This window comes from Acanthaster planci, linkage group LG10 (genome assembly GCF_054643075.1).
Source record: "Acanthaster planci isolate LZ-2023a linkage group LG10, COTS_SCS, whole genome shotgun sequence".
NCBI classification, from domain to species: domain Eukaryota; kingdom Metazoa; phylum Echinodermata; class Asteroidea; order Valvatida; family Acanthasteridae; genus Acanthaster; species Acanthaster planci.
The window spans coordinates 14,730,835-14,754,297 of NC_141786.1; the positions used below are offsets into that span (position 1 = coordinate 14,730,835).

A 23,463-nucleotide genomic window follows, 5' to 3' on the forward strand; every position below is an offset into this window, starting at 1 on the left:
TGCTTTGTGGACACGCGGATAGTACCTGATAACATTTCCCTGACACTGGCTCAACCTCTAAAGTATAAGCTGGATCCTTCCCAGTCAGAGAAATGGCTCAGGGACATTGTATTGTTGACAAATGTGGCGGGAAAGTGCGTTTATTATATTCTGCTGGAATTCACACGAAACAAAAAACGAAGTTACCGAAAGCAATATTTCAGAGTAAGGAGTTCGGCTTTTGTTCACTGCAGGAGTCATGCCTTTTGAAAATGTGGAAAAACAAGTTGTTTGCTCAGCTCAGTGTGATGAGGGAACGAGGGTCAGTAAAGAGGAGGGGATATATTGGAGAAATGGCAGAGTTACATAGGTTCTCATGGGCAGGACTCGTATCTTTCTGTTGTGCCCGGCGGAGTCGGGGTTTCGTGAACCCTAAACCGGACCAACTTGTACAGACTTTTAAAAGATGTGTGGGCGGTGTACCTGAAAATATAAACCAATTTATTTATGATCAGATCATTACGGAAGTAAATAAGGGCCACTTGCAAAAAAAATTGTGCGATATACTATCTCGCCGCGGCGAGTTATTTATCTCGCCGCGGCGACTTACCGTACTATCTCGCATATATGAATACTCAGTCTTGACACCAGACCCAATGATTCTGACTACTCTTCTAATCAAGGGTCCTGTATCACCCAGTGTCGACATGACCAACACTCCCCCAGATGTCGGGGAATAGTCGAACCATTCCGAACTTATCCTTGTCCATATTAAATTCAGTTTAACGTCAACACCTTTTCTTTCATGCTCCTCAAAACTATTACAAAAGTGTTACAAAGATTAAAATTGGTATTCAAATCGAATGGGAGAGGAAAAAGACCATTCACATGGTATCGTTCCGGCCGCGTCTGTACCAAGAATTTTGTGAACTGTCCGTGATATGATGGTTGGAGTACGCCATCCACTGCAAAGTAGAATTAGGGTAAAATACATGTTTCGGTTAAATTGGCTGCATTTTAGTTTTAAATCTAATGTGTTTTAAGCGAATATATTTTTTTTTAAAAAGCTCGTATTTTAGACGTTTAGTATATATTTTTCAAAACCCGGTCGCAAATAAATGTGAATTTATGTTAATTTGGATGCTCTCTCATTAAGATGGCATGTGTAAAATACGTGCACCGAATAGCTGCTTTACGCTGAAAAATTGTTTCCATTTCCAAAACATGTTCAGTCTATTCTGTACAAAATATTTTATTTCAATCTAAAAAAAGTTGAGACTACAAAAATTCGTTCCATTTCTTTTTTGAATTTGTAAGTTCACGTTCTTTTAAAATTCCTTGGAATCTAAAAAGTACGCTGCGTCAATGAAAGTTCATCTACTCTTTGAAACTTCATTCGAATCTAGAAAAAATGTATTAAATCTTTAAAATTTCGTTCCGCTTTTGAAAAATCTATTCCAAACTTCTAAATTACGAATTTTAAAAACGCTTTCCATTTATCAAAAATGTTCCAGTCTTTTCGACCCTAGTTCTGCTTCGTAATTGGGGAGTAGCCTACTCCGACCGATATAAACCGGACAGTTCACAAAATTCTTAGTACAGACGCAGTCGGAAATACCCGAATATTACCGATACCCTCCGAATGGTCCTTTTCGTCTCCCTTCACTCATCTGGCTACCAATTTTATTCATTTTAATCTTGGTAACAATTTTTACCATTTTGAGGAGCATTAAAGAAAAAGTGTTGCCATTAAACTGAATTTAATATGGACAGGTTATGTTCGGAATAGTTCGACTATTCTCGGAAATCTGGGGTAGTGTTGGTCATGTCGACACTGGGTGATACAGGACCCTTGATTAGAAGAGTAGTCAGAATCATTGGGTTTGGTATCTAGACTGAGTCTTAATATGCAGCGAGTTGAGCTTGTTTTAGCTAACTGCCGCGGCGAGATAGCAACTCGCCTCGGCGAGATAGCAAGTCGTCGCGGCGAGATAGTAACTCGCCGTGGCGAGATAGTATCTCCAAACAAAATCTTTTTGCGAGTGGCCCTTATACACTTCCGTAGATCAGGGGCGTCAGCAGGTTTTTTTTTCCAAGGTAGTAAACAATTTTTCGACCTGCTATGGGAAAAAATAAAACAAATCTAGGGGCAGATAAGAATTAATAATTTATGATAAACCCATGAAAGGGTGGACGGGCCATATCTTTAAAGCAAATCCGTGACATTTATGTCATTTCCTCTCTTATGTCTTTTTACTTCTTCTTTTTTCCACCTTGTTTTGATGTTACCCAATTTTTAAAGGAGGGGGAGGGCAATTGCCCCATCTTGCCTCCCTTTGCAACGCCCATGGATCAGATAATAAATATGACCACCTGAAAAGGGCGTGAATAAACTGTTTAACTGAGACGAATGTTCCCAATACTAAAGGAAAGAGTCTATGCACAGAAAACTTGGTATGAGTACGAAGATATGAATGCCACGTCCCCAATCGTCTCCAAAGGGCTCAAGCTCAAGTATATTGTAGCAGTTCTTGATGGTACAACTCTTTGGTGGACATAATTATGGCAAAGCAAGATAAGAAACATTCACCTAGAAATCCAAGCAAGTTAAAGAAGTGTTTACCTACAGAGGCAGATCCATGTATGCTATAAATGCAACTTGTGCAGCATTATTACAATACATCACAGGGCCGTATACCAAGGTAGTCATTGCTCAGAAGATGTGTGAATGAAATGGGAATAATCAGGCCTGTTTCGAAAGGGGGCAGGGCTCCCGGGAGTGCCGCCTGGGCCAGCTGGCCCTCATTGGCAAAAGACATACGCATCAACATTATCAATTATTCTGGTGATGTGTCCCCTAATAGGCGATGCAGCCCTTTATAAGCCCGAAGCTGTCGACGGGGCCGCGATAAATTATTCAACCGGTGTGGACAACCCTTCTAGAAGCCAGCAAGTCACTGAGGGTGTCAATTTGTTGTGTATGCGAATTGCAATAGAGTACTCTGAGGGCAGTGTAAATGCGGAATTCATCTTTGAAATAGCTTGCTCTGTGTCACTAGTGCACTTATTGTATGTTTTTATGTTCTATTAACATGTTAGTAACTCAAAATTTTGAACAGTTTCTGTTACATTAAAAGTGCTTGGAATAAAAAAAATGTAATAAAGTGGAAGGGGAAACCTCGATCGAAAAAAATCCTTTTTTGGGATTTGCCATTTTCGTTTGAAAAAAATATTGACAGACTAGAACCGCATACCGCTTTGAACCTCATTGGTAGAGTGCCAGCACAGGAAGACGGTGATTGAAATCCCACTTCAATAAATTTCTCAGTTTTTTCCACTAAAAAGTAACACAGTTAAAGACAATAAGCCACATTGTCTCAGTTCTGACTTGTGCCAAAAAATGAGATTTTATTAACCTCTACTTTTCCACTAAGTCTAAATCTGCTTTGATACTTTATGTGAGAAGTAATTAAAAATTAAAGTGTTAATCTTAGTAGTGCTACAAGTTCTCATTGTTTACACTCGATATGATTGCAGCGTAGTTCCAATTGGCATATTTGATAGCACCCTTTGAGGATGGAAAAATTTGTTGGTTTTGATGGTGTTGGGTTTTATGGTGCAACTTTTGCGGAGCAGCGAGCCACTGCAAATGAGCACTGATGACATTTCCCAAGTTACTGGATTCGTCTACAAACTGTTTCGTGCAAAAATAAAGAGGGGATGATAATAAGAATTGGATATTTTGTCTACTTGGAACATATTCACAAAATTACATTACACCGGAAATGAAATATCAGACCTCAGGACTATTTAGTTTTTGCAAAAACAAACAATGTAGAAACCGTACGATATTTATTACCACAGATACAACAGGAGTGTACACAATGCAACGCAGTCGATGCCCACAGGATAGCAGTAGCAAATAATCTACAGCATTGTGTACACTTTACAAAGTGAGTAAATATAGTTTTAAAATTCATACTTTATTTGCATTGATAAAGTCTAAATTTTGGCTCATATAACTACTTGGCAGTACAAACAGGAGACACCTTACACAAAGAGGAGCAAATTATCCATTACGAACCATTTGCAGCGAAATTGTGTTAAACTTTGAAGCACAAATACTTGATCTGTCTTTACAATTTTTAGTTTGTTTGGCTTTTCACAAACTGTCACGCGACCTTTAAGGAAAATAATAAACGCTGTTTTTCCTTAATTTGAGTGATATGTAAATGATGCAGCACTGATGACTGCTTTAAAATGTTGCAAAAGGACATTGCAAAAGGAAAAACAAAACAGATGCGACAATTTCACTTGAACATTAGACTAGAGTCTACCATAACTGTTGAGTGAATGGCACCAGCGATGCATTTTCCCACACTTTAGATACGCTGTATTCTACGGCTCCCCAGAGGGTTTAACGAGGAGAAAGGGCTCCGATAACTGGTTTCTAAAGAGGAAGTCAGTAATTCTGTTTACTGTACAGTTCTGACATGTTACACTTTAAATGATTAACAGAAATGGCTTGTAAAACTAATCGTAGACTTTATGTTCATAAATTAAGTGTACACGCACAGAGATGTCGTACAATAACAGTGAGGATTTAAAACCCTTCAAATGTATTCCCACCTACAATTAATATCATCGTGCATATTCTCGTAAATATTAAGTTGAGAATATCTGGGTTGGTGCGTTGGTATAAAGTAATTATGAAATTAGAATCACGGTTAGTGTGGGTATATTTTCATTTTACTAGCACCTCCTCAACAATAAACAAGCCACCAATTAATTCCATCAGATTTATGTTCCATTGACGTATAATATACAATAGCATAGGCTCTCCAAAGAATGCAAGTATAGGAGAAGTATGGTTATGTTCTGTGTACCAAACAGAGCATTTTGTTGCTAATTGGATTTAGGGGAAGAGGGTAGAAGTTTTTGCCACTCGAAAGACAGGCACGATGGGAAAAATTCTACAGGAATTAATATGCCTGACCGTTAAGATGTAAGCAATAACCAAATTACAAGATTGCTAACTTCTTCTTGTTGTTGTTCCACGACAATATGAAGGCAACCATCCAGTACGAGGGCAGCCTGTCAGACTCCTTTGATGTCAGGAGCGGAGTAAAACAAGGCTGTGTCCTGGCGCCCACCCTCTTTGACTTCTTATTCTCCCTCTTGCTGAGGCATGCTTTTGGAGCATTCAGCGAGGATGTGTATCTCCACACCAGAAGCGATGGTCGCCTCTTCAGCCTCTCTAGGCTAAAAGCAAAAACCTAATTGCGAATGACCCTCATCAGAGACATGCTCTTCGCTGACGATGCTGCGTTCACATCACACACCGAACAGCAACTCCAGCATCTCATGGACAGGTTCTCGCAGGCTTGCAAGGACTTTGGACTTACCATCAGCCTGAAAAAGACCAACGTGATGGGCCAAGATGTGGACAGCCCGCCAGCCATCACCATCGACAACTACGAGCTGGATGTTGTCCACCAGTTCACATACCTCGGCTCCACCATCAGTGACAACCTGTTCCTCGACATTGAGATCAGCCAGCGCATTGGGAAAGCTGCAACAACGCTGGGCCGTCTCACGCCCCGTGTATGGGAGAACTCAAAGCTGACAGCAGCTACCAAAATGGCAGTGTACCAAGCGTGCATCATCAGCACACGGCAGTGAAACGTGGTTATCCTATGCCAAACAAGAGAGAAAGGCCTCCTACTTCTTAGATTTGTATTTAACTGTTACTGTAGCCAGCTCCAGTTTTTTTATTACATACGTTCTGAATCTAGAAAAAATGATATAAACAGTAACAAATATTACATTTGACAGTTTCCACGATATTTCATTAAAAGTTTCTTCTTCCCCGCTTATTTCTTCCTTTGATTCTTTCATGGCTCTTATTTCTTCTCTTTCTATTTCACTTGCTCTTGAGGCTACTTCAGTCACTGATTGTTCCCGATTTCTTTCTCTCGAACCTGTATATGTCTCCGTTAGACTTAGAGGAGAAGAATACAGAATTCATGTCTACTCCATCTAAAGTTCATCTATGCTATAGCGCTGTCTTGATCTGTGTATGTATCTGTATTCACTTTCTCTTTCGTCATCCGTTATCAGTTTTTCTGCACTGATAATTACAAAAGGTGTTTCTACCCTCTCTTTTTTTAGTCCTTTCTTCTCCTTTTCTTCCTGGTTCTCCTTTCTCTCGAACCTTCCCTCTCCGTTCTCCTGCAGGTGGGGCATGTCTCGACTTACTACCTCCCTAACACTTTTCGCATCGAGGCCGATCTCATGCAGCCACAACTGATCTATAGTACTGAGACCTTTGAGATGCCCGGTGAGTGCCCTCACTCCGTTCAAACTGAATTGGTTTCGACCAATGTTAAGGCTGATCAAACCCTGCTCAGCATCAAGGCTTGCGATAAGATCTTTCAAGTCATCGTCTTGCAATCGGCAAGCACGGAATTGCAGGTATTTCAGGCCTGATGTTGCAGGGAAATCTGTCTCCTGTAGCCAGCCACGCAGGTCGATGCTATCCAGCACAAGAGCTATCAAACTACATCGTTTCAGTGCACTAAGTAGACCGAGAACGTCTCCCCGTGATCGATGGTTCATACGCAAGGCAAAACTGGATACGTGTTCCTGTATGCGGGCAAAGCTCATAGACACACACATCCAGTCAAACCACGACTCTCGCTCAATGTGTACATACAGGTTTATTTTACCATGTTCGTTCTTAAGTATTCTCTCCAATAGCTGCAGTTCTTCTGCCCCCTTGTGCGACATGTAATAAGAGACCAAAATGGACTTCCCCGACTCAACATTCCTCCTCAAAAGAATTTCTCCCAAAAGGTAGAGGTCTTCCTTTGATTTACAACTGATTTCAACGTGTGCACTTTCAAGTGATTGAGGGACATGCTTAACGTAATAGCTAAATGACCTCAGATCTTCGCTTCTCTCGCATGACACCTTCCTTGGTCTGACTAGTTTGTCAGCAAAATCTGCTGTACCTGACTCCAACAATAACAGCCGAGCCAGTCTCTGCAGTTGCATCTCGTCTCCTTCCATCGTTCTTATGTGATCCAGGATGAGACCAGCAGCCTGCTTTAATCTCCCGCAGCAAAACCGAAGGAGGTATTCCTTATCAAGGACATTATCTGCTGTAATGTATTTCAACTGATGACGGAAACGGTCGGCGCCATCTTCAAGCAACTTCACCATGTGACATGCTGCGACGTATTCCTGGAAAGACTTGTGTGGGAAGGAAATCAACACGTTCGTTTTCAGACCACTTGTGACTGTTTCACTTTGAAGAAGACCCACATCAAAGGTCTGATTTAGCAAAGGCTCACCACACTCTTGAAATTCTCTTCGATCAAAAACGAGTCTTTCCTCCTTAGGGTTAAGCAGCCCTTGCATTGCATTACCACCCATGCTATTAACGACCACCGCCATTACCCGACTATCAACTGAGCGGCGGCGAAAAAGAGACTCGATAAAGTCTGTGTATAATTCAGTTATTTGAGCTGGAAGTGATTTTTGATTTTTCCAAACAGCACACAGCATCAAAGCAATGATTGGTACATGTGACAACTTTTCTAGTGAGCTGTTGTGATCTAGGCGGTGAACTAATGCTTCTCCGTCTTGATCATAAGAAAACTGCGTTCTGATATATCTGTGCGTGTTTTCTGATGTAAAGCCTGTTGTTTGAACCTGGGCGTAATTTGGGTAACCCTGGAGTACATAGTCAACCAGGTGTGGTCGTGTTGTTACCAGCACAAAGCTTGTTTTAAGACATCTGTTGCTTAAGATATCTTCGACCCTGTACACACCCTCCTTGGAATGCAAAACATCAGATGGAATTTCATCTAAGCCATCCAGCAGGAAAGCAATGTGCGATTCCTTTTCATCAATGAGCCCCTTCACTGCGTGTTTTGTAAGGTTTGTGTTGTTTGGTAGGATCTGGTCAAAAATCGCATCCAATACGCAGCTGGACTTCTGCATTTGCCTAAGCTTTATCAGAAGCACAAGTTGGAATCTTGCAAGAGGGGATTTTGGACGAAGTTTAATGCACGAGTGGGCAATTTGGACTAAAAGGGTAGATTTACCCATTCCGGCCCCGCCGAAAAGAAGAATCTTATCTATCTCCCCTACACTTTGGGGATTGAATAAATCTTCCATGGAATCTAGGGTAATCGTCTCAGCTTCATCCAGAAATCTCCTTCCTTCTGGTAATGACACCAATGCCCCTTGTTTTGTTTTCCCAGGGACCTTTTTTATTAGGCAAAGAGGAATTGAGAAATCTTCAATACCTACACGACGTGACTCGACGGTAGGGTGCGCTGGAATAGTCGTTGCTGTTTGCTTGTAGTACTGGATGACCTGTTGCTTGAGATAGTCGAAGCAATACGGTCCCCTGGGTCTGGCAATTTCTGTGACAAAGCAGGAAAAATACCCCATGAATTCTTTTATGATTAAAAAAAGAAAGAAAAACGGCGAGTATGGGGGACTGTATGAAACGGAGGCATACACACAAAATAGTAGTTAATTTGCTTTATATGCAGGGCGCCCTCTGATCGTGTGCGACCTCTTTTTAACCTTGTACAGCCACTGGGTATATCTGCCATTTTCGGTTGGTTATCAGGTACATGAGGTTTTGACATCGCATGATGTGCAGGTGAAAAACTATGTCAATATTTTAAATGGGAGTCCATGAATTAAATGGGGTTAATTGCACTCATATACCGTATTTCTTTTTTAATGGAAAAATATCCAAACACAGTCAGACGAACACAGCTTTTAAAAATAATAACAGGATACACATTCGAGAGCCGTCCAGGTTGTCCAATGGTAGCATGGTTGTATGTAACTGTCATGTTTGAGTTGGCAAACGTGATCATTAGGAAAGGTGGTGAAATTAGAACTGTGACGCGTAATTTCCTATTTCTCTGATGGTCCTATTAATCATTTTTGCACTGAGACGATTTAGTACCTTCAACCCTTATTGTTTTACCGCCACGTTTAATCGTTTGCTAGTGATTGATGTGATTCGATACCTGACATTTCTTCAGCGATATCTTCTCTGCCGATCTGCCTCAGAGCTCTGCATAACGCGTCTGTCTGATCTACGTTGCTGGGTTGTTTGCGCCTCCATTTGACCAGCATGTTGAAGATCTGATTTTCTGTCTGGCCTGGCTGGTCCATCTGGATGCAGAAGACCACTGCAGCGCTTAAGCCAAGAGAAGTCGCGAGCTTCTTCCATTCACCACCAAGCTTCTCAGCAACCCTGCGTAAAACAGAATCACTGATGCCTGCCAACGGAAAAGCATCAAGAAGATTAAACAAGCCTTCATCAATCCACGAGTTTCTATCATTCAAAAGAATTATTTCCATTTAATTTCATAACAGTGCTTAAGGTACAGATCATCTGACTGATTGTTTAATCTGTAGTCTGCTAGTATTTGTCATCAGATTTGGCTACAGCGTCCTACACAGCAAATAACCTCTTTTTCGACATGGAGCCAACAAGTAATGCGTGGGAACCCGAGATTACAAAATGGGATAGTAAATAAAATTGGGGAAAGTCCTATTATATATGAACCCCAATTAAATTGTGAGAATATCTGTGTTTGTTGGAAAATTACAAGGTTTGAATAAAGTCCCATGATTAAAATAAATTTCCAGGTTACCCTATACGAGTTCAGTAAAATGTACGAGGTTAATACTCATGCTAAAACGTGTTGGCCATACGCCCATACTCTCTACTTTCTTTCATTGCAGTAAGTTTTACCTTATTTTCAACGCTTTCTAGTTTTTTTATTACTGTTTGTTTACTTATTATCAAGTATGAACTTTCCTCCACTCATTAAAATGAGAGATTATTTAGCCTACAAATCTCCGTTAAGAGCATTTATTTATCTTGCGATATGTTTATAAAGATAAAGAGCAAACTGAACGGAACTTGTTTGTACCCTCTGACAACTGGAAAACAGTGGTAGTGCTCTACCAACTCACAGAACCATCAAGCTTAATATTTTAGTGGATTCTCGCGCTTGCGAATATCTCTGCTTAGCGCCCCATCGTCAGGCTGAAGAATAACTGTATTTTACAACAATTCCTTTGATTTTACTCACGTGGAGTACTCGGTGGTTCAGCGTGCTGTGTTTGTTCTTGTTTGCTCATACTGTCTGCACTATCTTCCGCTGCTGGAGCGTAAGATGTGCCATCGTCTGAAGTCACCAACAGAGCTGGGGCAGGGGATGGGGCAGTGTCTGTATTCCCCAGTGGTGCTTTGGCAGGAGTTGGGAGAGTGTCTGAAGTCAACAACGGTGCCAGGGCTGAAGATAAGACAGTGTGTGCAATCATACAGAGAAACTTACAAACTTTGATAATCCAACTGCATGTGGAAACAATAGTCAATGCCTTTTACGAACATAACTATTTTTTCGACAAAATAAAAGGGGTGTCTGAATTGTAGCTCAAATGGCGTTTTTTAGCTATATATAGTGTGATTGAAGCAATTTTGCCTGAAGACGGTAATCATAGGTTAGAAGAAAAACTACATAATGTTGACTCACATGCAGGCCCTGTTGCCTTATCGTGCTGTATTTCTTCTTCAGTAGGACTGTCTGCAAGGTGCGTGGCTGCTGAAACAGAGGACACGATGCTTCCTCCGGCCACTATGTGCAGACAATAAAGAATGATTAATTGAAAACTTGAGAACAAGAGCTCAATAAATAATCTGGGGGAGAGCCCACAGAACACCAGTAGGGTGGATTTTTTTGCGAGTTCGTTGCCAATTCTAAGGGCTGAATAAGAAGCAGAATTAGAGTAGAAAAAATGAAAAAAACTGAAATGTTTTGAAGAGAAAACGAATGCTTTTTAAATCGAACGTGTGTTAAATAAAAAATCTTATTTGATACAAAGCTCATTTTGAAATTCCCAATGCATTTTCCAGACTAAAAATAAATCTTTCGGACCTACCATCTTTTCAAATGAAACTTTGCAGACCAAAATGTTTTTGAGAATCGAAGGAAAATTTATAAACCTAACATGTTTTCAAGATTCCAATAAAATTTTAGAGACCGTTGGGGCCTATCATTTATTTGCTGTTCAAATGAAAATTGAGATGGACGATGTCCTAAACGTGGGGGAATTCTTATTAAACGTAATAAACCCAGTGGTAGATAAAATCTTGGTTAAAAGCAACGCAAATGTATTGGAAGCGTTTAGGGATCTTTCTACTACAAAATCTCCATTAACCTTTTGTCAACGACTTCAAAGGTTTCAATTTGGCATTGAATCCTAGCTGATCTTAGTTGGCAAGTTGTGTCAGTAACTTTTTAACCTGATTCAATGGACCTGCCTTTCAATTCTTCAACTATGTCTCCTCTGCAGATCTTCATTAGTGCCCTGTATAAGGCGTCCAACTGATCTATGCAAGTGGATTGTTTGCGCCTCCATTTGACGAGCATGCGGAAGATCTGGCTCTTTGTCTGATCTGGCTGGTCTTTCTTGATCCAAAATATCTCTTCAGGGCTTAAACCGAGATATTCCATCAGCTTCTCCCATTCAGGACCGAGCTTTTCAGATATTGTACGTAAAGTGGACTCGCTAATGCCTGTGAATGGAAGCGTATCTAGAAGGTTTACCAAAGTCTCCTGAAACAAGTCTCCGCCTTTTGATGTTATTCACAATTTTTACTAGACTTGACTTAATGCGCAACATCTAAAATTTTCATAATGACTGACCATTTTTTTGCCTGTGAATTATTACCGAAAATGGAACCCAAGTTGATAATTTTCCATTAAGCTTCCAGAATATTCCACTAATAAGGACTGACGTAATCTGTTTCAAAATTGGATATCTTTTAATTTATTTTAATTTTAATTCATTAATTTAAAACATTTGTCTTAAAAATAAATTATAACTCCGTCTTTTGGAGCTTACCTGTTGAATTGAATGTTTCCATGGTTGATAAACCTGACTCAAGCCACATCAAAGCAAAAAGTCTCCTGCAAAGTATACAAGAAAAAGAAAGGATTTTACCTTCAAGGACCCGTAAACCCGTAATTTGTGTGTTGATTTGATGTGCCGTCTATTTTAGGGTCTGAATTTAAATATCCAGGCATCCAGATGAAATAAATCTTATACTACTATTACGTGCTGGGCATTTCTAATGGGTTTGACAGTTTTTTCAACATCAATAAGTCATTAATTTTTTTTCGGGGGGGGGGAGTTTTGTCCACAGCAGCATTTTTCCCACAAACAAGGTTTTGATCTCAATTTCATTTGTAGGCCTATAAGTATATTTAGGGTCTGTTTTTATAAACGGTGTCATCTTTTGAATGAACTTGTGAATTTATTTTTAATGCAGCATGCTATATTTTCTTACTTTATCATAACGTTATCAATATTCGTTACATAATACTTTTTACTTTAGAAGTGACTGTACGGGCGATTCAGAGCGCCACCAAGAGGTTGTCGTGGAGAGGCCTTTTCGCCGTGCATTATGAGACAAATAGTCGACAAAGTCTCATTGCTTAGTGGACTGATCCCCCTCCGCATTACATGTAGGGTAGCTACCCGCGGTTTAACTTGAATTAAGTGTCCCCTTCTTTTTCGGGGTATGGAAAGTTTAGATATCTTGTCAAGAAACCGATCAAATGCCAGTGGGTTAGGGCAGTGGCGTGGAGTGAGTTGACGACGAGAGGATTGAAAATAATGTATATAGAGGGTACAAAGAGTCCATTGATGTAAGCAGCAGTGAAAAAGTTGTCGAAACATCTGGGAGCAAGGGGACGGTGCGAAGAGGAATTGGAATGGCAAAGAGGCCGAAAATGCCGAAGACAGACGAAAATGGAGGGAAACGTGGAGCTGGGAGCCGGGGAGGGTGAACATCGATGAGACGATAGTGAAAAGAGGGGTTGTTGAAGGGAAAAAACGAAGAGCGCAGCCAGCGTCTGGTGGAGGGTGCCAGGAGCTAACCTGATCCTACAAGACAGTCACCAGCAGGAGTTCTCATCGTGAACAAAGAGAACGCTATTAACGGCCGGGGACATTGATAATATCGCTGATTTTTGTTTGAGCCCCGGATACCAAGCATGCAGAAGCTCACAATAAACAGAGGGATGCTGACGAAAATTTTGAGATTTATCTGATGAGGTCGATGTAGAAGGATGGTTGTCGACATTGAACTTTTTGTAACGTGGGAGCGAAAAGGCCGAAAATAGGCAGAGATGAGGATAAAGCTGGACAATATGAAACTCTGCACGTGAGCATGCGTGGTTGACACGCTCGCGCTCGTGAGACTGAGTCCACCCCTGTTTGGTCGTTGGAAGAGTAATTGTTTTTATAGGAGATGTCTCCTCCCGGACCAAACAGAGTCGACCAGTACGCCTTGAAGTTTACTTGGAAGATGTTCGGGAGGAGAGAGATCAGCAAGAGGATGACTTGATTTTGTAAGCTTGGCCATAAAAACTTCAACTTTAAAGAACGAGTAGAAGATAGACATTTCCATTGGGGAGGATACCTAATTTTATTCTCCTTAACTGAGAAAACTGGTTTTGTTGGACATAAGCGTGCGTGTTTTTCAGCAATTTTCTAGGAAACTTAACGCCTCCTTTATTCCACTGAAAATCACAGGCCGGTTGACCAGTCCGGTCCACGACTCTGACACACAGTCACTGGGTTATTTGATGATCATTTAGATCAGCAGCAGATGCTGTGACTAGGGAGCATGCATCATAAGTTGCATTTCCACACATTTTGGTTTTTCATGTTAAGTTAGCACACTTTGTTTTTCGCAGGTTCTTCCTGCGTTGTGAGACACATTGCGCTCATGCGGGCAAGCACTGGCAAAATAGTGTTAAGTCTCTCTTAAGTTGGGGTAGCCTTGGTCAAGGCGTTCGTCATTCGTCGCAGTGCTTGCCCTGAAGAAAGTACTCAGTTACCAAAAGCTCGGCAATCACATATTCCAGAGCACTGATTTGATAATATATTCTTGTCGTTATTCTGATCACGGTGCTACGCAGCCCTTCCATATTTCTATGGTTGATTATTGCATGAAATCGTTTTTTACACAAAAACACACAAAGTTTCTTAGGCTGTTAATCGATCGGAAATTGCATGAGTGTTATTCCGTCACAAGTGTTATACGAATCAATGAGTGACTAAACATAGCGGGCATCAAAGGGGTGCGTTTGGGATTACATTGCATGGTCAAACATGTCGCTGATATTTTTTGTTAATAACTTCCGTAATTACAACTGAAACCCCCCAAAATACGGGCGATGATAGTGCGCCTCCAAGAGTTTGCAACGCGTTGACCAATCTTAGTGCGACCCTTTCCAAACGCGCACTGGGTGGTATTGTGAATCGCCCGTATTCCGTACCCCAACAGGGTTTAGGTCAAAATGGCCCACGATGATAAATTGTCAGATTTATGGCACACCTGCCATTCCATTCAATATCGTTGAACCAAAGTGTAGCCTTGCAATGACATTCAAATTAAAACCATGTTCAAGGCCGACGCTGGGTTTGTAAATAATTTGGCATATCTCCAGAGAAATTGAAGTGGTTTTTATGCTGATGTCGCTCGACTTATACACAGCACATTTTTATTTCTGTTTCCTTATCTTGGGACTGTTTTTAAATTAGAACTATCCATCAAAGATTTTCATTGAACACACTTGACACAGGGACTCTGTTCGTGGTTAAACTTGTATATGCCTTAACTCGAAACAATTCCGCAGTTTTCGAAAGATCCATCTTCAACTTTGATCATTACTCACCTGTTGGTGTCAAACTTGACCTCTTTCAGAAATCAAAACCGAGAGTCCCTCTTGCACAGCAACAATACAAATGGAACAATGCAGGATCGGACGTTGACAGGTTGTTCAATACTTGGGTGCTGGTGGACCGCTGGTTCCCTACATGCAGGAAGTGAGCGTTTGATTGAGCTTCCCAGCCGGTAAAAGAAAGGCCAAGTGCCAACACCCACACAATGTTGCAAGTCAACTAATTTACTTTCGTCTCTGGCACGGGTGAAACATTCTGGCACTAGAATGTCAGGCCTACAATTGTGAACACTTTTTCATCTTATTAAAAGATGAAGGATCGAGGTGGTGCGTTGTTTGCCATTTCCGTCAGGTAAATATGACTCGACTGATGGCATAGACAGATAAGTTCCCTTGCTGCTCAAAACGCTGTATGTAGAAGCGACACATGAACAGACACATTTATACTACGTGGGCAACTGCTTCCTTCTTGGATCAGCCACGGTTTAAATAAAAACTGATAATTGTTATGCTAAACAGGTGCTATCGATAGGCCTTCCGTTTGTTGAGAATTATTCCTGCTTCCTTGGAACCAGCAACTTACCGGGGCACTGGGGTCATTTCCTTTCTTTAAAGGGGCGCTTTTGATAGGGATCGCTCTGGTGCTACGCATAAAGGAACCTGCCACTCACTGTCGAACTTGTACGAGGACCCGCTGACGAAATTTGGATACGGGGGTTTACAGTTTCGCGTTCATAGTTGACTACGCCACCATGACGTCACTTTGACAATCTGAGCATGCGCCAAGTTCTCTGGCCCGGCCACTTCCAGAATCTAGGACTCGTCCGCAGCATTTTTGCCGTTCACCTCAATCGAGCACGCCGTTCACAGAAGACGTCCTGTTTTCTGGTAATCCTTAAGTCAACATTCACGGGACGATTACCATCATTTTGTAGTCGGTGTATCTTTGCACTTATATTTTATCCTGTCTTGTGCGATTTTTATATTTTTATACTGCACTTCTTGTTAGATTAGAGAAGTGCATCAATGCTGCATAATAATGCAGCGCATTAAACAATATTCTCCTTAACGTATTTTTTCCTGTTATAAGAAGGAGCGTGGTTTTACTTGATTAAATTTAAATCAGGTTTTTTAATTGCTCACTTCTTTTGAGTATTGCATGTCAAATCTTAATTATTCCTGTTTGTTTGTCCATTTAATGCTATTGTTCACGCTCTTTTAACCTATACATTTGCATCCCAGAAATTTTTTTGGATTTGTTTTCTTATTGTTTTTATTCTTACCCAGGGAGTGAATTTTATATATTGGACGTTGATGTCTTTTTCACAACCCTAAATGTTGCTTGAAATTAATAAATAAATACGGCAACATAAATTCCTCATAATACAACTCATTGGCAAAATAATAATAAAAAAGAAGTGCTTCACGGAGTCGATGGAGGTTTGCCATGCCAGCTAGCAGAATGATTGATCGTTCAAGATGGCGCGCAGTGTGAATATGCATTACAAAGACGTCATATGACGTTACTACGCCTTGAACACGTGTTAACTGAAATCGAAACAGATTCAACAGGACGTGAACAGGGGTACCGGTTGTTGACTGCTTGAGTGAACGCCGGCTGTGCACGTGAACGGCGGTCTCGTCCACACAATCTAAAATCATGTGAACGTCCAATATGAGATTCATGTAGTGAGGACACGTCGCTGCCAACAATTATAATTAACACTCCCTATACCAGCATGTTGTGTCTCTTACCGATGAGATGGTGCTTCTGTTCAAGGCAGATATGGATATATGATTGTAATCAAGGAAACATTGATGTTGGGATTTTTTTTATGAAAGTTGGAATTATAACTTAAAAGCAAGCTGGTGAAAGGTTTTGATGCCGCAAAGGACGGATCCGATTGGGTAGTTTCTGACTTGCGTTGGTAACAAGTCCTAAAGTGAAAGTCTAAGTCAAGTCACAAATTACAAACAAAAGATTCCTACTGGAGTCCGAGTCAAGTTTAAAAACCGAGTTTACAACTCGTGTTTTTTTTTGGGGGGGGATTGATTCTTTCTTCAAAAAGCCTGGGTAAGGTACAGTTGGACAACGACGATTTAACTCGCAACATACAATCGTCACACATCTAGACATGGACTGCCACCTCGTCATCAAATAACACCGGCATTGACTACGTCGCATTTCAAGTGCAAAGTGGTGTGTCCCTTATATTTTGGGGGGAAGTCCCTCCATAGAAATGAGATGACCCCAGTGCCCCTGAAAGGTTGGGCTTTAAGCGAGCAGCGGAGCTTAACAATTCTTTACAAACCAAAGGCCTGACGGTTCTGTCAACTGCATTTTATCAATGTACCAATGATTGCTCTTGCGAAGGTTAGTTGTCCTGGATTTTCCCTTTTCGTTCCGTACAATTTTAACCGTTGCTCAGGCTGATCTGAACAGGAAGTGTTGCCGTGTTTGTGCTGAGGTATGTATCAGGAAGTGTAGGGCGTGTTGAGCATTGATGAAGCCTACTGCAGGGAAGCAGTGAATCACATTAGGGAAAACGACAAAATACATCAATTCTAGACAGTCTTCACCCTACTGCAAAATGAAAGAGTCGTTACGAATGTAGGCCTGAAATTCTGGTGTCAGGGAAGGCTTAACCGTACCAGGAGGGAGAACGAATGAATACCTTTCAAAACTCTTCAAGTGTGTAGCAAAAAGGCCTTCTGACCGGCTGCAAGGGTTCCATCGTTGGCTCACCTTCAGCGCCCAGAGAACTAGAGAACCAACACCACCGTCAGAATATTGATCAACATGCTCAATCCCGCACTACTCATCTTGTTTTATTGATGTGTGAGGGGAATAGCCGGAAATAGCCGGCTGAGCAATGATCAAAGCCGAGATTTCACCCTTGAAAGCTGGAGACTTGTTTAACATATCTAAGTGGAAAATCCTTTCTTTACTCCAACTGATATCTTTTATGAATTAAACATCATAAATAAAAATCTTTGTGGAATAGTTCTATAATTGAACAGGTGCCAAGATTTCTATACATGTAGTTCAGGGATTTTCCCTGGCCTAATTATTGTGAATGATTTACTGAGTAATTCCAAATGTGGCAACAAAACCAGTGTAGGCTAAGGGGCAGTGCAATTTAATTATCAATGCAGGGTCCTTCAAGGCCAAATTTTGGGTGAACAATTCTGAATCGAAAGTTGCCAGGTCTGCCGTGAATCTGGCAACGCGTTAGGGCCGCCGACCATTTAGACCCGGTTTGAAAAGGGCCCCCCGGTAAGCTCGCCCGGTTGCAAAAACCCCTTTCATACCGGCCTGGCTACCGGCCTGGGATGCTGGACTGGTTGTTGATCTCGAACTTCTTCATCCTGGGGTCTATTGTTTGCAAGTATTGGTACATGTAATCTATCCCAGAAGGAACCCACTTGTGGTTTTTAATCCTTCAGCTCTATACAATGTTTACACTAATCCGCTTAGACCCCTATTCATCCGTGCAAGCATGTTGGGGGAAGCCTTTCATCAGGGACTTTGAAATGCCAATGTGCAGACAGGCCTTATATCGGCCTGTATTAGGCTGAAAACCGGGCAGGCATTATACCGGGTGGGCTACCGGGGGGCCCTTTTCAAACCGGGTCTAAATGGTCGCCGTCCCTTACTGTTTGTGTGGTATTTCAACATGAATCCAGTCCTCTTCTGGAAATTAGGGATTTTTTATTACAGATGTTACAAAATAAGTCCGGGGAAAATAAGATGGTTTATTTGCACCTAGTCGTACAAAAAGCGCATGCGGCGTCCTATCCCTTGCTCGCCCGCTTAATACAGACGATAATATCTTGGGCGTTTATGTCGCACTTTCCAAACCTTTGATATCATTCCAACACTGAGTCGATTTTTTTCTTGCTTATTGCTACGTACGCACACATTAGGTTAACGTAATAAATAAAATAGTTTTTGCATAAATGTTCTGTTAATGTTCTAAGTAATTTTTTTATGTTTGACATCATTGTGCAAAGTCATTTATCACGATTTACCAGTGAATGCAGTTGGAAGAGGGAAATAAAGTCACTTGACATCAACGGTTATACATTTGAAACCCTGTGACTATATCGCTGTCTTGGTTCACTATCATTCAGCTCCACATGACATGCTGGCTTGCTGTATACGATGAGAATTTTGAGATGCTTAGTAACTGCAACATACTGGTCCCACGTGACCAGTCCACTCTGGTTGACGTCGTTTTGAGCATGCATTTATAGCTCATACGTGTACATGGCACAGAATTACCGGCCTGGTCACATGGGACTGGTACACATGTATTGCCACAAATCCTGAATGCAGGCAGTCTTTGCTCTACATGGTACACATTTAGTGTTGTTTCGACGTGTAGAGTCAGAGCGTTGTTTGTAAAGACATGTAGAGTTATTATAGCGTCGTTTGTGTAGACGCATAGAGTTGTCAGGGGTCATCTGAAACTACATGCACAGTGTATTAACTTGGATGCCATGTCACCTGAAAGTTGCATGTCTGCGATAAGTACATGAACCTTTCTATGAACTACCTGCAAGTGGGAGGAATCTGTGATTAAGGTTTACACTGTCGGATATAGCCAATGTCATATAACTGGATATACTCCTTCCATAATGCTCTAAACTCAAATGTAGTTTTGCTGTTACTAATTGTTCCTTTTCAGGTTATTTTGACGCTAGTGGTAAGAGAACTGAATAAGATCTTGATCAGGAAAATCAGTGATGGAGCTATAAGGGGCCAGAAGCAGCACGTTGTCATGTTATTTCTGCGGGACATGAAAACTTTCTGTAACAGTTATGTTCGACTGAATATTTTTTGTGCAGTGTAATGTAAGATTATGTAAGACATTTAAATAAGGAATGAAAGCTCTGTTTGGATAATGACAGATCACAACTTCAATTTGGTCAGTCAAGGCTGGTTTAATTAAGATCTCCAGTTTCTATCATGCATCTATTCCAGCCTCAGCATTTCTCCAGAAACTTGAGGTTGAGCCTATTAATGGAGAAAAGTGGTAAATTTACTCCTTATAAGTGAAAGTCCCAAACACTGCAAAAACTGGAGTGTTAAATTTAACACATCCGGTGTTATCAGAGGACTACACCAACACTGTTCACTTGTTTTAAAAATTTTGGCGCTACTTGGTGCTACATGCAATACCCTCCAGTGCATTGTACCACGTATAGGTGTACTAAGTGACACCAGTGGTGTTAAAGTAACACCTTAGGGTGTGGTCATCTGACAACACCAAAAAGTGTTGATTTTAACACCAGAGCGTTTACAGTGAATATGAAATTCCAAAGGTTTTTCTGAAGTTGTTCGACGTATGACGCCGTTATCAAAGCACGTCTTTCAGACAATTCAAATGGAAACGCATTTATTCCTAAAAGTAGTTTTGATTGTTGTTACTTTATTTTTCAGCAGGTAATTGTTTAGAGTGTTAAGAACGAACTTAACCTCAGAATCATGGGAGCGTTAACTTCCAAAACAGGTTAGTGTGACCCTTACTTTATTAACAAAATTCGAAGATATTTCCGGCCTCTTGCTATTTTATGACACCGAGCCTTGTAATCTTAACTTTCTAAGCATGCTTGATAGAATATGGAGTATTTTGTCTCTTGTTTAAGGGACGAAATCTCAACAAGGTTTGACCCTTTATAAGAGTGAAAACAACCAGAACAAGAAGTCGCATAGAGTGTTTGGGCAGAGGTTACTGAATACCTTCATTTCATTGCTAGAATGCTTCGAGAAAAACTCAGCCAGGGTTCATATTTTTGTTACTGATTCTCAGGCAGTTAGATGATCTCTCGTCTAAGAAAGCAATATTTTGTATCCCTGCGGCAGTGTGAATTGTAGTGTAAAACACTCATGTACAACTAAAAAAGATGCGAGGTATTTACGCGAACCCTGCAGGCTTCGTTGATACTTTTCTGTTGGCAGGTATCGGTGATTCTGTTTTGCGAAAGGTTGCTGAGAAGCTAGGTTCTGAATGGGAGAGGCTCGCGACTTCTCTTGGCTTAAGCGCTGCAGAGGTCTCCCGCATCCAGATGGATAAGCCAGGACAAACAGAGAATCAGATCTTCAACATGCTGGTCAGATGGAGGCGCAAACAATCCATCGGCGTTGATCAGGTGGACTCGTTATGCAGAGCTCTGACAGAGATTGGTAGAGACGACATCGTCGCAGAACTGGCAGGTGGGTATATATAGAATGAATTAACATGTTATTGATATGCATAGCTAGCTTTAAGTCGAGAGTAAATATTAAATCTTGGGATTAAAGTATTAATTTGCTTCTTCAATAGAGTCCATGACATCACGAAACAAACTGGATGAATCATGGCGGACAAACTGTAGATTCTGTCAAATCTGGATGTTGATGTACTATATTCTTAAAGACCGGAATAACATGTTCCATGTTCTTATGACGTTCAAATAAAACTCAACATGAAAAACAGAGAACCGACAAGTTAAAAAAGAAATAAAAACCACGTTGAAGAGATGTCGTCTGTTTATGGTTGAAAATTATGACAGTGTGGAAGACACAATCGATCTTACGGGAAGCAATTGACCTTTGGTTAAGAGTGAAAGAACAACTAAGCTTTCAATAACTGTGCATGGCCCCTTTTCACTCTTTTGAAACAATAAATCCCAAGCGGTATGAGTGCACGGTAAACCTGAACCTACCACATACACCTGCACGGACGTGAACCTTTTTACTTGCTGCATATAAGACTGTGGTTTTTGATTTCTTGAACGGAAGACACGCTCTTGAGCCAGAGTAAACGAGACAGTGTTGGTGATCGTCGCAGTAGCATTTTTATCGTACTTGTCAGCTAGGGTCCAATTTCACTTAGCTGTGTAACAGTCAGCTAAAATGGTCGTGCTTACCGCAGCAGAAGAATTTGCTAACATCAAGGGTAGCTGCAGACAAGACAAGCCTTCAAAATGCGTCTCATTTGACTTTATTTTCAATTTTTGTTTCACGTTTTACAGGGAATTTTACTGCATTTCTGGTTTTTAAACTATACATAACTTCATGTGCAAACTAATTTGAACAAAAAACACCTATGGCACTGAACCCTGTCATCCCCGGATGGCATCTTCGCAACAGCGCCCTCAGTCGTCCAGGACAGCATGGATGGTGTTTGTTTTAAAGGGAGCTTTTCAGTGCACTCAACCTAATAGGAATGTAAAGAGTTTCATACATTAGAGAGGAGTTCGAAGTTGCAGAAAATGTGTCCAAATAAAATCATTGCAACTACACTTTAAGCACTGTTTCACAGAGGTGCTTGGCCTGGTTTTGCATGAGGTTGTGCGTGCATAGAGATTTCCACTTGTTTGTATTATACGTTAATTAAGCAACTTTTTTCATATTTTTTCATGCCATATCATATGAAAAGTTATACACTGCGTTCACTGGCTTTGTTTCAGTTGCAAAAAAAAGTGACGGGGTAAATTGTCTGATTTGTCACAGAAATTGCCAGACCCAGGGGACCGTACTGCTTTGAATATCTCAAGCAACAGGTCATCCAGTACTACCAGCAAACGGCATCAACTATCCCAGCGCACCCTACCGTCGAGTCACGTCGTGTGGGTGTTGAAGACTTCTTTATTCCTCTGTGTCTCAAAAAGGAGGTCTCAGGGAAAACTAAACAAGGGCCATCTGTGTCATTGCCAGGTGGGAGGAGATTTTTGGATGAAGTGGAGACGGTTACCCTAGACTCCTTGGAAGATTTGTTCAATCCCAAGATCGTAGGTAAAATAAATAAGATTCTTCTTTTCGGCGGGGCCGGAATGGGTAAATCTACCCTTTTACTTCAAATTGCTAACTCGTGCATCAATCTTCATTCGGAGTCCCCTCTTGCGAGGTTCAAACTGGTAATATGGATAAAGCTGAGACAAATGCAAAAATCAAGCTGTGTACTGGATGCAGTTTTTGATCAAATTCTATCGAACAACACGAACCTGACAAAACACACAGTGAAGGAGTTCATTGATGACAACGAATCACGCATTGCTTTCCTGCTGGATGGCTTAGATGAAATTCCATCTGATGTTTTGCATTCCAAGGAGGGTGTGTACAGGTTCGAAGATATCTTAAGCAACAGATGTCTTAAAACAAGCTTTGTGCTGGTAACAACACGACCACACCTGGTTGACTATGTACTCCAGGGTTACCCAAATTACGCCCAGGTTCAAACAACAGGCTTTACATCAGAAAACACGCACAGATATATCAGAACGCAGTTTTCCAAGGACGAAGACGGATAAACATTAGTTCACCGCCTAGAGCGCAATAGCTCACTAGAGAAATTGTCGCATGTGCCAATTATTTCCTTGATGCTTTGTGTTGTGTGGAAAAATACGAGGTCACTGCCACATCAAATGACAAAGTTGTACGCAGACTTTGTTAGTTGTCTTTTTTTCCGTCGCTCTGTCGATAGGCAACTGATGGAGAGAATCATCAACGGAATAGGTCGTGTTGCAACGGAAGGACTAGTTAACCCTGGGGAGGAGGAAAGACTTATTTTTGATCGGAGTGAATTCCAACAATGTGGGACACTACTAGATGAGGTTTTTCAAGTGGGTCTCCTCCAAAGTGAAACATTCACTAGTGGTCTCATAACAAACGTATTGGTCACCTTTCTCCATAAGT

At 41.1% G+C, this 23,463-nt stretch overlaps 2 protein-coding genes across 3 annotated transcripts; one reads left to right on the top strand and one right to left on the bottom strand.

Annotated features, from left to right (window-relative positions):
* Window positions 1–3,351: 3,351 nt before the first annotated feature.
* On the bottom strand, window positions 3,352–15,229 carry LOC110983032 (uncharacterized). Of its 2 annotated transcripts, XM_087142228.1 has the most exons (8): window positions 14,775–15,227; window positions 11,932–11,996; window positions 11,348–11,602; window positions 10,560–10,661; window positions 10,116–10,319; window positions 9,039–9,293; window positions 8,299–8,414; window positions 3,352–7,233 (listed from the first exon to the last, which is right to left on the bottom strand). In XM_087142228.1, exons 2-8 carry the CDS (start codon window positions 11,978–11,980, stop codon window positions 6,019–6,021), a joined length of 2,196 nt encoding a protein of 731 aa, XP_086998354.1. In that variant the 5' UTR covers window positions 11,981–11,996; window positions 14,775–15,227; the 3' UTR covers window positions 3,352–6,018. The 2 variants fall into 2 exon arrangements, with proteins under 2 accessions (XP_086998354.1, XP_022097585.1); XM_022241893.2 differs by having other exon boundaries at window positions 3,352–8,414; window positions 14,775–15,229.
* A 730-nt stretch (window positions 15,230–15,959) lies between these two features.
* On the top strand, window positions 15,960–23,078 carry LOC110983039 (uncharacterized). Its single transcript, XM_022241910.2, has 4 exons — window positions 15,960–17,248; window positions 20,227–20,296; window positions 20,746–21,000; window positions 22,282–23,078. The coding sequence occupies exons 2-4, from the start codon at window positions 20,272–20,274 to the stop codon at window positions 23,076–23,078; spliced, it is 1,077 nt and encodes a 358-aa protein (XP_022097602.2). The 5' UTR covers window positions 15,960–17,248; window positions 20,227–20,271.
* The last annotated feature ends 385 nt before the right edge of the window (window positions 23,079–23,463 follow it).